At 40.9% G+C, this 14,973-nt stretch overlaps 1 protein-coding gene across 1 annotated transcript; it reads right to left on the bottom strand.

Moving 5' to 3' along the window:
* On the bottom strand, window positions 1-495 carry LOC120220313 (peptidyl-prolyl cis-trans isomerase A-like). Its single transcript, XM_039217389.1, has one exon. The coding sequence runs from the start codon at window positions 493-495 to the stop codon at window positions 1-3; it is 495 nt and encodes a 164-aa protein (XP_039073320.1).
* Between the last annotated feature and the right edge of the window lie 14,478 nt (window positions 496-14,973).

Raw genomic sequence — 14,973 nt, 5'->3', positions numbered from 1 at the left:
TTAGATCTGTGCACAGTCAGCAATGGTGATCTTCTTGCTAGTCTTGCCATTCCTGGACCCCAGATGTTCCATGGCTTCTATACTATTCATGCCCTCTTTCACCTTGCAAAAGACCACATGGTTACCATCCAACCACTCAGTCTCAGAAGTGCAGATGAAAAACTGGAAATTGTTTATGTTAGGTCCTGCATTTGCCATGAACAAGGTGCCTGGACCCATGTGCTTCAAGATGAAATTTTCATCATCTAATTTCTCCCTGTAAATGGACTTACCGCCAGTGCCATTATGGCATGTGAAGTCACTACCCTGGCACAGAAATCTTGGAATGATCCTGTGAAAGCAGGAAAAGTTATAACCAAATCCTTTCTCCTCCATGCTCAGAGCATAAGAGTTCTCTGCTGTCTTTGGAACTTTGTCTGCAAACAGCTTGAAGGATATGTGGCCCAAGGGCTTGGAATCCATGGTGATGTCAAAGAACACGATTGGGTTGACCATGGCTGGGTGGCACTGGTGGCTCTGTGGTGTCTGCAAGGTCCAGAATTAGATTTTTAAAATATTATTGATGAGCCTGCTTCCATTACAGCTAGATTATAATAAGTTATTTTTAGTGTAAATAAAATATTTATATTTAAAATAATATTTTAAATTTTAATACACATACTTTTCAATTTTTTCAATATTTTTTCAACTGCTTTAATATTCTGAGAAATACTAGTCATTAAAAAATAGATAAAAACATAGATATAGGGGGCACATTTTTCCCTTTACCTCAAGCTCCAATAGAGCTCAATATGACATTGTCTTCATTTAAATTTTTGATATTCTGTTTGTCATAGGTTATTTTATTTGTTTAGTTTTTGGAGAGTTCAAGCAGGGGAGAGGCAGACAGAGGAGGACAGAGGATCTGAAGTAGGTTTTGTGCTGACAGGCCAACAATAGTGAGCCTGATGTGGGGCTCAAACTCATGAACCATGAGATCATGACCTGAGCAGAAGTAGGGTGTTCAGCCAACTGAGACACCCAGGTGTCCCTGGCATAGATTATTTTAATTAATGTTATTATTTAATCTCTAAATTTAAATATTGTCTATCTCTATTTCTGAGTCTTTTGGGTACATCCTCAAATTTTGCAAACTGGTGTAGCCACTGTGGAAAACAGTGTGGAGATTCCTCAAAAAGTTAAAAATAGAACTACTCTACCATCCAGGAAATTGCACTACTGGGTATTTACCCCCAAAGTACCAAAACACTAATTCAAAGGGATATATGCACCCCTATGTTAATAGCAGCATTATTTACAATAGCAAAATTATGGAAAGAGCCTAAGTAATGGGTAGGTGAATGGGTAACGAAGGTATATAAAAAGGAAGGAAATCTTGCCATTTGTAACAACGTGGATAGAGTTAAGAGAGTATTATGCTAAGTGAAATAAGTCAGTCAGAGAAAGATAAATACCATATGATTTTACTCATATGTGGACTTTAAGAAACAAAACAATGAGCAAAGAAAAAAAAGAGAGCAAGAGAGACAAACCAAGAAATAAACTCTTTTTTAAAAAAATTTAATGTTTATTTATTTATTTTGTGTGTGTGTGTTTGCAGAACCACTTTTATTTTGTAAAATAACAAGAATTTAACAACCAGCAAACACCAGAAAAAAAAGAACATATAAGAGCCCTTTTCCTCATTTGGCTCAACAACCCTCCCAGAACTTTTTCTTCTTCATGGTGCTATCAATCCAGAAACTTGAGATAAAATTTACAAAGGCACTGGTACCCTGTTTAACTTAAAGATCTAGCAGTGAGTAACTCTAAATAATGTTTATTTATTTTTGAGAGACAGAGAGAGAGAATGCTAGCAGAGGAGTAGCAAAACGACAAAGGGAGACACAGAGTCCAAAGCAGGCTTCAGACTTTGAGCTGTCAGCATGGAGCGTGACACAGGGCTTGAACCCACAAACCATGAGATCATGACCTGAGCTGAAGTCTGAGGCTTAACTGACTGAGCCACCCAGGTGGCACAAGAAATAGATTCCAAAGTACAGAGAGAACCAACTGGTGGTTACCAGAGGGGAAGGGTATGGGTGATGGGTGAAATAAGTGAAGGAGATTATGACTACGCTAATCATGATGAGCACTGAGTAATGTATAGAATTGTTGAATCATATATTGTATACCTGAAACTAATAAAACACTGTATGTTAACTATACTGGAATTAAGGTAAAACGTTTAAAAAAATAAAATAAAATAAAGTAAAATAAAAATTTAAAAGTAGGTGCTCCCTGCTTATGACTGCTTCAACAGAATCAGCCACATCCCTCCAATGGCGTGATCTGTCCAATGGTTGATCCTGTTTTGATCCTACCTGTTTTGGCCACATGGCTAGCAGCCCAGTCCTCTGCTGACTGGGGCTGTTGTACCCTACCTGTAAGACTCTGGCTCTCAGTCTCCTCCATACCGCACTTCAAACATTTGCAGTTTATTTTATGTCAGTTTAACCTCAACAAAATTGTTTCACACACAACTTCCATCTTAGAATATTATAAAGCAGACGTCTCTCTGCTTTTCAAAGCCTTTGATACATCATACATACTATTATCATCCCAATTTGTCCAGTTAGTATTCTCCTTCTATTTATAGCAGAATTCAACATAAAGTTAGTGTGTTATTCTTGAACGTGTGGCCCAAGAAGTCTCAGATGGGTGACTAACTCAAAATTAGGGATCATTGTTGTTCCTTACTTAAATCCTAAGAAAAGCCAGTCTCCTCCCTATATCCAAATGCTATTGCTGCCCTTTTTTCTCAGAAATAGACTCTCATAATTGGAATGCTTTTTGCTTTTGCTTCCTATTGTTTTAAAATCTCTTTGGGGCACCTGGGTGGCTCAGTCAGTTAAGCGTCCGACTTTGGCTCAGGTCATGATCTCACAGTTCGTGGGTTTGAGCCCTGCATCGGGCTCTGTGCTAACAGCTAGCTCAGAGTCTAGAGCCTGTGTCTGCATTCTGTATCTCTCTCTCTCTCTGACCCTCCCCTGCTCACGCTGTCTCTCTCTGACTCTCAAAAATTTAAAAAAAAATTTTTTTTAATTTAAAAAATTAAAAAAATAAATAAATAAAATTTCTTCATTTCCTGGGGTGGCTCAGTCAGTTAAGTATCTGACTTGTTAAGCGTCCCACTTCTGCTCAGGTCATGATCTCAAGGTTTGTGAGTATGAGTACCGAATCAGGCTTTATGCCGATAGCCTCAGGAGCCTACTTCGGATCCTCTGTCTTCCTCTCTCTCTGCCCCGTTCCTATTCACGTGCTCTCTCTCTCTCTCAAAAAATCAAATTTAAAAAATAAAAAATAAAATCACTTTATTTCCTTAGTTCTTCCTGAGAGAAGTCTAAAGTAGTGTCCCTCAAGTATTGTCCACAATGTTCACTAATCCACAACAGATATGCACAAGAAGTTGAGAAGAAGAGTATAGAAAGCATTATAACAATTTTGAAGAATAATTGTACATCTATTAAGCCTAACAATTAAAATATGAGCTTTATTTCATATATCTTTTTATTATTTTTTGCTATTTTTTTGAAGTTATAAATTATTTTAGTATAGAATATATGACTTCCCATTTGTAAAATAATTGAACTGAATATTGGCATAGAAAAATATTTATAGTTATAAAATGTTGCGGACGAAATGACACAAAGGACAAGACACACACAAAAGACAGACACAGACACAACTCCGGCCGGAGGAACAATTCTACGCACGCCCCTCTTGCGGTTTATTTTATACCCCGGTAACTGGATACAAACTGAAATCTACAAGATGCATTCCTTTACCAATTAAGGGCAAGTAGCCAAACACATTTCAAGGACAGGGGGGAGCAAAGGGAGGAAGTGACCACAACATGTTTACTAAGAGGCCTGCCCACAACTCCAGCCTTCTCCGTACTTCTAAGGAGGGCATGTTCCCTCGTTTGCGAGCAGACCAGTCAACTTGGATATTGTGTGCAGGCCTCCTGGCAGAGCACCCTGTTTGCAGGCATGCTTTGCCCAGGCAGGGAGCCCCGTGTGCAGGCACATCCCCGCGTCCCTAACCACGCTTTCTTGTGGTCACTGTCGGACTCCCACACAAAATAAAAAGAGTAACCTTTTTTTAAAATATATTGACCTCTGAACTCTGTATAGGAAAACCTTTTTAAGAATACTATAAGAAGTAGTTTCAGTATAGGGGCGCCTGGGTGACTCAGTCGGTTAAGCATCCAGCTTCGGCTCAGGTCATGATCTCACAGTTCATGAGTTGTAGCCCTGCGTCAGATCTATGCTGACAGCTCAGAGCCTGGAGCCTAATAGGGATTCATTGTCTCCCTCTCTCTCTCTACTCCTTCCCTGCTCATGCTCTGCCTCCTTCTCTCTCTAAAATAAATAAACATTTAAAAAAAGAAAGGAATAGGGGCACCTGGGTGGCTCAGTTGGTTAAGTGTCCATCTTTAGCTCAGATCATGATCTCACAGTTTGTGGGTTCGAGCCCCACATCAGGCTCTGTGCTGACAGCTCAGAGCCTGTAGCCTGCTTCGGATTCTGTGTCCCTCTCTCTCTCTGCCCTTACCCCGCTCATGCTCTGTCTCTCTCTGTCTCAAAAATAAATAAAAAACATTTAAAAAAATTTTAAAAAAAGAGTAGTTTCAGTATAATAAAAAAGGTCTAGAGTTTGGCATCAGACTACAAGGTTTAATTTCTGCCTTTCTCACTTGCTAACTGATTTGGGGAAATTACCTATTCTCTGCCTTTTTAACTATTAAATAGTCATAATATAGCCATTATCATCATGAAACCTGCCATATATAGTCTAGAAATCTATGAAAATTGCTTTGAAGAAGGCCTGGCACACAGCAGGTATTCAATAAAGATGTTATCTGTTAATCTTTTTGAACAATTAGTCACATCAAGAGGTCAATAAAGTACCCAAATCCCTTACATTAAAATGTTTTAATTATTTATGAATATTAATTAGAAAATGACCTTTTCAGAGGCGAGGGCTATATCAAATCAATCTTTGCAACCCTAGGCTCAGTGCAAGTGCTAGTTCCTGGTGGGTAATTGGCACTCAGCAAAGATGCTTGGAGCGCTCCTCTCCAGGGGGTAGGCATCCCTGGCTCCTCTCACCTTCCAATCTCAACTTTTAGTCTTTGCCTCAGAGCCTCCCTCAGAGACCCCCCTCCCCACTGGTGAACACAGCCCATCATGCCCTGTCACTCTCTGACCTACTAGCTGCTTTCCTTCCTCCCACCTCTTACCACCGTCCCCAATTCTCCTTTTCTCTATTGGCTTTCTTATTTACTATTTTTCTTCTTCCCACTAGAATATAAGGTTCATGAACTCAGGAAATTTATTTGTGTTTTTATTTGCTATTTCATCACATCAGTGCCCAGAACAGTGTTGGGAACATAGAATTTTCTGTTCATTTTTTAAAATTTTATTTTAAGGACATATCTATTCACAACCACTTGAAAATGAGAAAAACAAAACAAAATGTAAGACGTGAAACTCATCCTTTTACCACAAGTAGTTTGAGGGACACTGATTTAATGGGGCTTATCTACCTTTTCTGCACATACATAAAATAAGCCACAGGAACGTTCAGGGACTTGCCCAAAGGCTAACAAGTGGTTTTATTGGAGGACCAGCATAAACCCAGATCCCTGGATCCAGGCCTTGCGTTCTTCACTCCCTTCCTGCTGAGACTTCCTTGTCTTTAGCAGAATAATACATTGAGCATCTTAGATTGTTCAAGTGTGTGAGTCCTTAAACTTGTATTGCAGGTGACCAACAGCATGCCCTTACTCTGAAAGTTTTCCTTAAAACTGCAACAGATGATACATCAGAAATTTGAGCTGAAACAAATCCCTGACTGGCGAGCAAGGCCAGGAGTTCTATTAGAACTGGATTTGCCTTGCTAAGTAAACATTCTTATTTGGTTTTAATATATTAGGCTTTGCGATTCAGAGCTAGATTAAACTGTCAATCATCCCCCCCATATTTCATATTGTTTCCTCTGGGCAGGGGCATGTGTGATGTTACACGTGTCTCGCCAATAAAACAGCCCTCTGGATTGAAATCTGTTCAGGACTTATAGCAAGATGTCAAATTAATTGTACTGAAATAATGAGTTAGCACCAAATGCTAATTAAATATTGATGAAAGTCATACTTTCAATTATCTTCATTATGGCCCCATGTTTTATGTAGGCATTAAATGCTTGCAGTACGGCTACGTCTGGTAATTAGCTCTGCTCTATTAAAAAAAAAAAAGCCAGAGTTATTGCCCTCCATATTAAAAGCACTTAGAAACCACTTGGAAAATGGAAACTCTGAAAAGAGGCAGTTATTTTTTTCTGAAAATGTTTGAAATTCTATGAATTCGTACTTCCTGTTTGTAGTTATAGATACTCCCCCCCCGGGGCAGATTAGAAATCAGAAGGCCCCTCTAAGTCACTACTGAGCTCTGCTAAATCATGGCTTTTTCCACTCTGGTTAACTTCTGGCAGCCTTTTCTTTTAAACACTTACCCTACCTTTTACTCTTTCCCAGACTGTAGGCGCAATGGTTGCCTCTGGCAAATATGACAGTTGCTAACATTTGTTGAGTTGTGATTCAGATGGTTCTCAGAGAGCACAGTCATTGTGCTGCCAGCATTCGAATCACCCAGATTACTATTTAACACGGATTACTATTTAACACGTAAACTCCCCAGCCCCGCACAGGTGACCCAACAAAGAAGGAGGAGGCCAAGAAGGTGGACGATACAGTTTGACAACTGATAGATGACAGCATTTCTCTTCCTGACTGTATAGTAGAATAGATCTAGGGTCTTTAACTTTATTTTGTTAAACTTTTTTTAATGTTTTTATTTATTTCTGAGAGAGAGAGAGAGAGAGAGACAGTGTGAACAGGGGAGGGTCAGAGAGAGAGGGAGACACAGAATCCGAAACAGCCTCTAGGCTCTGAGCTAGCTGTCAGCACAGATCCCAACGCGGGGCTGGAACCCACGAACCATGAGATCATGACCTGAGTCGAACTCAGATGCTTAATCGAATGAGACACCCAGGTGCCCCTAGGGTCTTTTAAAACATAGTGACTTACCTGATCTTAGGGCCACAGCACATATATGTATGTGTGAACATATGAGCATTAAAGACAGTATAATGGGTCCTTAAACAGTGTATATACTCTGCCATCTTTTCTGCTTGGAAGGCTTTTTCCACTTCTGTGCTTGAAAATTTCTTTCTCCATTCATTGTTAGTGATGCACTTTTTTTTTTTTTTTTTGGAATGTGAACTTACTTTGTGCTGGCTGGTCATTTTTCTGTTTTCAGATCCTTTCCTCTCAATATAATACATGTTCATGGGGACAATCACGTGCCACCGAGATACGTTGTCACAAAGCCGTGGCAGCAGTACAGACTTGGAGTCTGGTAGCCTTGGGCACATGTGGTGAAGCCTGACTCCACCATTTGTTATTTACTGGGATTTTACATAAGTTATTTAACTTCTCCGACCCTCAGTTTCCCCATCTGTGAAGGGGAGATAATAAAATCCACTTCCAAGATTGACATGAACACCAAATAAAATAGTGTACAAGCATGTTAGGTATGTGATTAATCTCCAGCAAAGGTGTAATGCAAGGAGACTGTTATCTGAGTTATTTGTAACATGTAAAAGGGCCAGCAAGAGATTCATAGCAAATGCTCTGTAAATGTCATTTAAACAAATTAATTGGATTCTATAGCTGTTCTATATTCACTCACTGAGTCGAGGTAGAAATAGAAAAAAAAAAAAAGAGCATTAGAGAGAGCTGGTTCTGTCGATGAAGGCTTCTGCATCTGTCATGGACAGCAGCATTCTGTACTGTAGAACATGGCTTTTGTCACTCACCAGCTCACAGTCCTCCAGTGGCTTCTGATTGAATGCCAAAGTGCTCACCTTGTATGAATGAACCCTGGCCATTTGTTTAGCATCAACTCCTACTGGGCCCCCCTTGCTTACTGGCTTCCAGCCACACAGTTCTTTATGCTTCTTCTAGAACAAGCCAAGCAAAGGACCCTCAGGGTCTTTATGATTTTGTGTCCCTTCTGTCTGGGTCCCTCTTCTGCTTCATTGCATTTATGGCTGGCTTCCTCATTTCACTCAGGTCTGTGCTTAACTTTCACCTTACCAGAGAGACTTCTTGGTTACTCTACATAAAGCAGCACCAATCTCTTTTCTTTGCTCTATTCATCTTCCTAGAGTTTAGCTAGAGTACTTACTGTCTGCTTATTTTATCATCTTTCTATCCTTCTAGAAAGTAAACCCCATAACAACAGGAACTTCATGGGTTCACTCACGTATCTAGACGACTGCTTGACAGGTATGGAATGAGTTAATGACCAAAGGCTGGTGGTAAGAAGGGAAAAGTAAGTAACATTGCTGAGCACTTACTCTGCTGGGCCACGCTCTAGGCTATATAATCACTCTTTAGTATAATGTCCCTACTATTGCATGCATCTGCTCAAGACTCACAGGCAATAAACTGTTGCCAGTGCAAAGTCAAAATGTTCAAAATCACAGTTATGCTCTTTCCCCTCAGCCTGCCCTGGTCCCAGTGCAGATAGCACTGCTCAGTGAAGGCAGCAGCATCTTCCCAGTTGCTCAAATTAGAAAGCCAAGAGTTGGGGCACCTGGGTGGCTCAGTCAGTTAAGCATCTGACTCTTGATTTTGGCTCAAGTCATGATCTCATGGTCCTGGGATTGAGCCCCAAGTTGGGCTCAACATGGATCTTGGAGCCTGCTTGGGTTCTCTCTGCCCCTCCCCTGCTTGTATTCTCTCTCTCTCAAAATAAATAAATAAACTTGAAGAAAAAAAAATAAGAAAGAAAGCGAAGAGTCTTCCTGGAGGCACTCTCCTCCATCACTACCCATGTCAATCCATCATGGGTCTAGTGACTTTGTGTCCTAAATATCTCTCAAGTCGATCTGCTTCTCTCCATCTTTATTAACACTCTAGTCCAAGGAGTCGTTAGTTGTTACTTGGATCTTGTAGTACTTACTACCTGGTTGACTCTCTTTTCCACACTTGCTCTCTAACAGCCCATCTTCTTCAGAGACCTGAGCAATCATTACAAAATGCAAAACTGATTGTGCCCTGCTGTTCTTCCCTTGCTAAAATATTTCAATAATTTCCCATTGTCCTTAGCTTACTGAGGTCCTAAATATGGCCTACTGTGGTACCATTTTGTCCTTGCCTCCTTTCCATTGGTTTCCACCTTGCTTACTGTGTACTGGCCACTCTGACCTTGGGCCATGTTTCTGAATAATCCAGGCATCTTTCCAGCTCAAGCTGCACATTCGCATTGCCCTTCTGCCTTGGTGGCCCAGTTTTGGTTAGTTAATCTCTCATCCTTTTGGTTTCAGCTTCAATTATATTTCAGAAATATTTCCTAATCCCATCCCACAGTTTAGGGACTGATATGACCCATCAGCAAACCAGTGGCTTCTTCAACAGGGAGTTTACGACAGTTGTAACCAAGAGATTGTGAACTTATGCTTATCTTTCCTACTAGATTATAAACTTCCAGAGGTAGCATTCTATGACATTTATTTTGTGGATGTTTTTTCATCACTTAGTCTAGAGTTGTGCATAGAAAGCACTCCATAAATGTTGAATTAATGAATATGACCTCACTTTGAATTGTGGACTTGATGAGGTTAGAGCTTGACTTTGAACCCAAGGTTGTCCAACTCTTAACTACACTAAGGTTCTTTCTGAAGGCACTGCTCAGGTCCAAAGCCAGCCGAGAGACCAAAGAGAAGTGGAGGACTAGAAGTTCTGAGAACCTGGGAGTTCAGCCTGGAAGGAAGAGCTGGGAAGCATCTACGTTGGGGCTGTCTCAGCCCAGGTGCTCAAAGGCCACTGTATTCTTCCTTCCCATCAGACTCCAAGACTGGTTTAGAGTTTACCTTTGTTTTTTCGCTCCTCTCAACTTAAAAAAAAAAATCCATGACAGAATATCACCTTTCAGGAGGCACACTGCCTCATTTGGAGCTGTTAAGATAAGGGAAGGGAAAGCTTAATTGATGGAGAGTGACGAGGTGGGTACTGCTGTGTATCTGAAAATGAGGTGTGTGAGTGGAAATTTGGTTTGTGGTGACAGTAACAGCTGAAAGAGGGCCACGCTGCTAAAGAGCAGCTAAAATTCACTCACTCATTCACTCACTCACTCATTAACTCATTCATTCAGGTGGTGATAGAGCTCCTTTTATGTAAGAAGCACTGATTTAGTATGAAGTATACAACAAGGGAAAAAAAAGAAAAAAACAGCTGGCACTATCCTCTTGGATCTTATATTTTGGTGTGAAAGAGATAGTAAACAAAAATTAAACATATAACAATATTAAGCGATGAGAAGCACTTTGAAAAAAATTAATGTATGTAAGGGGATAATAGATAGGAAAATGGGGGTAGGTTAGTTTAAATGAGTAGTCAGAGAAGGCTTCTTTGAGGAGGTGACATTTGGGCAAAGATCTAATGAAATAGGCCACATGAATACAGAAGGAAGATTTCAAATAGGAAGCAAGTGATATACAAAGAAATTTGGTTCATGCTTTGGTTATGAGAGGCTAAATTTTTTAAAAAGTGTATTTATTTATTTTGAGAGAGTGAGGGAGGGGCAGAGAGAGTAGGAAAGAGAGAATTCAAGCAGGCTCCACACTGTCAGTGCAGAGCCCAGCATGGGGCTTGAACTTGTGAACTGTGAGATCATGACATGTACCAAAATCAAGAGTTTGATGCTTAACCCACTGAGCCACCCAGTGCTCCTGGGAGGCTAAATGTTTAACAAATGTCAGAGGAGGTCATTAGGAAGATGTGACCACTGGATGATCCACGAGCTGGACCCCAACAGTCAGAGGTGCTTCTCACTTCCTTCCCTGTCATTGGAATGTACATTCCACTTCCTTTTCTTGTCCTGGAAGCTGTACCAAGGACACACTCTTGAGACAGCGGTGTGCTGCTGAGACCATCTAGATGGTACACATGGCTGGTCCCAGTTAAGGCTGCCATGTAAGTTGCTAAGATTTGACAAGTGGGTGCAGAGATCTACTTGTCATGTGGGCACCCAAAACAAGCCTCATAAATAAGTTCCCTTGCTTATTAAACCTGCCACCTATCGGGGTATCTGGGTGGTTCCGTTGGTTAAGCGTCTGACTTTGGCTCAGGTCATGACCTCACGCTTCGTGGGTTTGAGCCCCGTGTCGGGCTCTGTGCTAACTGCCAGCTCAGAGCCTGGAGTCTGTTTTGGATTCTGTATCTCCCTCTCTCTCTCTGACCCTCCCCTGCTCATGCTGTCTCTCTTCCTCTCTCAGAAAAAAATAAAAAAATCATTAAGAAAAAATTAAAAAAACAAAAAACCTGCTGCCTATCAATCTGTAGTGGCTGCCTTTCTCTGGCCTCTCTCTGCCCTAGTCATGGGCTGATTTTAGATTACACCAGGGAAATTCCTAAAAAGATTGGAAACCAATACCAATATCGCCCATGCCCACCATGGAAACTCAAGTGGTGTAACACAAAGAATGCTTATTTCTTGCTCATAGCAGAGGCTAGTGTGGGTTTAGTGGATGTGCTTCCCTGTATAGTTTCAGGGATTCAGGACCCTTCCCCTGGTGGCTCTACCACTCTCTAGCATCCCGAGTCCTCTCTATCCCACTGGCAGATGAGGGAAACAGATCATGTGGGAGGTTTTTACCGGCCAGTTCTGGAAAATGGCAGGTACCTGTCCTTTCTTATTTCACCAGCAAGAACCCATCACATGCCACTCCTATCGATACAGGAGGCTGGGAAATGCAGCCTAGCTCTGTGTTCGCGAGGAAGATGGTTCAGGTTTGGGAGGCACCTAGCTCATCTCTTTACAGCATACATAAAGAACACAAAGGAGCCAGAGTGACTGTTGCAGAGGGAAGATGAAATTTGAGAGGGGAGCAAGTGCTAGGGGCAGGTAAAGCCTTTAGGTCACAAATCTGTACTATTTTCCTGAGTATATTGGCATACTACTGGAAGATTTTGAACAAGGAAGTGATATACTTGTTCTTTTTTTTTTTTTTAATATTTTTATTTATTTCTAGGAGAGAGAGAGAGAGACAGCGTGAGCAGGGGAGGGTCAGAGAGAGAGGGAGACACAGGCTCTGAAGTAGGCTCCAGGCTCTGAGCTGGCAGTCAGCACAGAGCCCGATGCGGGGCTCGAACCCACGAACCGCAAGATCATGACCTAAGTGAAAGTCGGACGCTTAACCGACTAAGCCACCCAGGCGCCCCAGGAAGTGATATACTTGGATTTCAGTTTTCAAAAAGCACTTGAAAGCTCCTGAGAGACTATAATGTAGGGGACAAAATAGGCAAGGATAATAATTCATGGGAGAGGTGATGATAGCTGGGGCTAAGTAAGTCACGGCTGTGGTGAAGAGCTGAACAGAAGTCTCACTGAACGAACGTAGTTTGGAAGGAAAAGCAAATAAGAGTTACTGGTAAATTGAATGTGGAGCCTGAAAGAAAAAAGAATCAGTGAAGTTTGCTAAATTTTTTGTGTGAGAAACTAGGTAGATGATTTTGCCTTTTACTGAGATGGCGGAGACTGGAAAAGGAGGAGGGGACAGAAATGGAGACTTCTTTTACAGATATTATATTTGTAATGCCTATTGAACAGCCAAGTGAAGATATCAAGTGGGCAATTGCATATAGAAATCTCACGGTGGGAGGAATGGAGGGATTGGAGCTAGAGATATCAGGATTATCAGGCTGGGGTTATCAGGATATTGGCATATGAAACCAAAAGATTACAGGAAGTCACTAATGTCAGTAAAAAAAGAGATGAATTTTGAGGCCATGCTCAGGAACATTTCAAGATCTAAAGCTCAAATCATAGACTCATGGACTCAGAAATAACAAAGCCCTAAGAAGTTACCAGGTCAAACCTCTCATATTTTTCAGTGAGGAAACTAAGCTCAAATGATTCCTTTGCTTAACTAAGATCACATCATTTGTGTTGGCAGAATTTGGTTACAATCCAGATATTAGGGCTACTTGCCCACTGCTTTTTTGTCCATCTGATAATCAAAATAATAATTCCTGTGGTGAAGGGTAAGAGAGGGGAATCAGAGGCACCTGGATGGCTCAATTGTTTGAGCAACCGACTTCTTGATTTTGGCTCAGGTCATCACCCCAGGGTCATGGGATCGAGCCCTGCGTGGGACTCCATGCTGAGCATGGACCCTGCTTAAGATTCTCTCTCTCTCTCTCTCTCTGCCCTGGCTTGTGTGTGCTCTCTCTACAGAAAATATAGTAAATAAATAAAAATAAAAAAGGGGCAATCAGTGAGATAGAAAAGAAAGGAAATAAACTGGAGAATATGTTTACCCCCCTTTCTATCCCCCTTTTCATCCTTCTAATCGCTGCAGAACACATTCTATATAAAGGATAAGGTATTAAGTCACTTTCATATTATTTCAACTTTGAAGAGACTGGGAGAGGACTGAACAGTAACCAATTCTGAGACATATTTCAGATGAAAGGGGGGGAAAGCACTGTTGGAAGGGGAAAAAAAGGAAAAACTGCATTCATTGTTTTTATATCAAAAGCAGAAGTTAATCGGTTTTGTCTTTTTTTTTTTGAGAGCCCTGGATTTGGGCTGTGGTTGGGGATTTGGGCTGAGGAAAGGTAAGGAGGCCAGACACATGCTGGAAGTGATGGGGGACCAAATGAGAAGCATAGTCTCAAGAGGCAGATCCCATTTACCCAAACTGGGAAGAAGTCAAATATGGAGACTGAAAAATAATTATAGATGGTGTAAACATAGATGGTACTGAGAAGAAACTATCCAGACTGATAAATAAAGTACATACAGTGAACAGAAAGAAACAGATGAACATAGAGGAAAAGAAGAAAAGATAAAAAGAGAGATACAAACCATAAGAGACTCTTAAATGCAGAGAACAAACTGAGGGTTGCTGGAGGAGTACTGGGTGGGGGAACGGGCTAAAGGGGTGATGGGCATTAGGGAGGGCACTTGTTGGGATGAGCACTGAGTGTTATATATAAGTGATGAATCAAAGGATTCAACTCCTGAAACAAATACTACACTGTATGTTAACTAACTTGAATTTAAGTAATTAAACAAACAAACAAACAAACAAATGTTGAATCATGTAATGTCAAATGGTGATTTTCTGACTCCACCATACATTCTAGATTTACTAATTGGCCATGTATTGTAAGATGAAACTTTCCCTTCTCTTACCTTTGTTTATTCATTTATATCAGCATGTACTCATGGCTTCCTATTTTATTCAAGGAGTTGCAATATGTTATAATTATTCTTTTATTTTCATATTTATATTGTCCTGGGCTATACCAAGGAGGCCCCTTTAAACTGATTTATGTGGCCTTTTGAATTCTCCATCATTCTGGAGTGTTTTATTACTTCCTGGCACAAAAAGTTTTAGTCTTATTATGTCATTTTCTTGCCCTAGTCCTAGAGAGAATTATTTCTCTTTTTCTTTTTCCTTTTCTTTCCTTCTCTGCCTCTCTCTCTCTCTTTCTCTCTCTCTCTTTCCCTTTCCTTCCTCCCTCCCTCCCTCTCTCTCTCTCTCTTTCCTTCCTTCCTTCCTTCCTTCCTTCCTTCCTTCCTTCCTTCTTTCTTTCTTTCTTTCTTTCTTTCTTTCTTTCTTTCTTTCTTTCTTTCTTTCTTTCTTTTTCTTTCCTTTCTTTCCTTTCTTTCTTTCTTTCAGAGAGAGATTCTCAGGTAGGCTCCACACCCAGCACAGAGCCCTATGCAGGACTCAATCTCATGACCTTGTGATCATGACCTAAGTTGAAATCAAAAGTCAGACGTTCAACCAGCTGAGTCACCCAGGCACTCTGAGAGGCATTATTTCAAGAAGCCCTGGCTCCTTTCAAGGGAG

Source organism: Hyaena hyaena, unplaced genomic scaffold, assembly GCF_003009895.1.
Source record: "Hyaena hyaena isolate Hyena2069 unplaced genomic scaffold, ASM300989v1 scaffold_684, whole genome shotgun sequence".
Taxonomy (NCBI): domain Eukaryota; kingdom Metazoa; phylum Chordata; class Mammalia; order Carnivora; family Hyaenidae; genus Hyaena; species Hyaena hyaena.
This window is presented reverse-complemented; position numbering and strand designations above follow the sequence as displayed.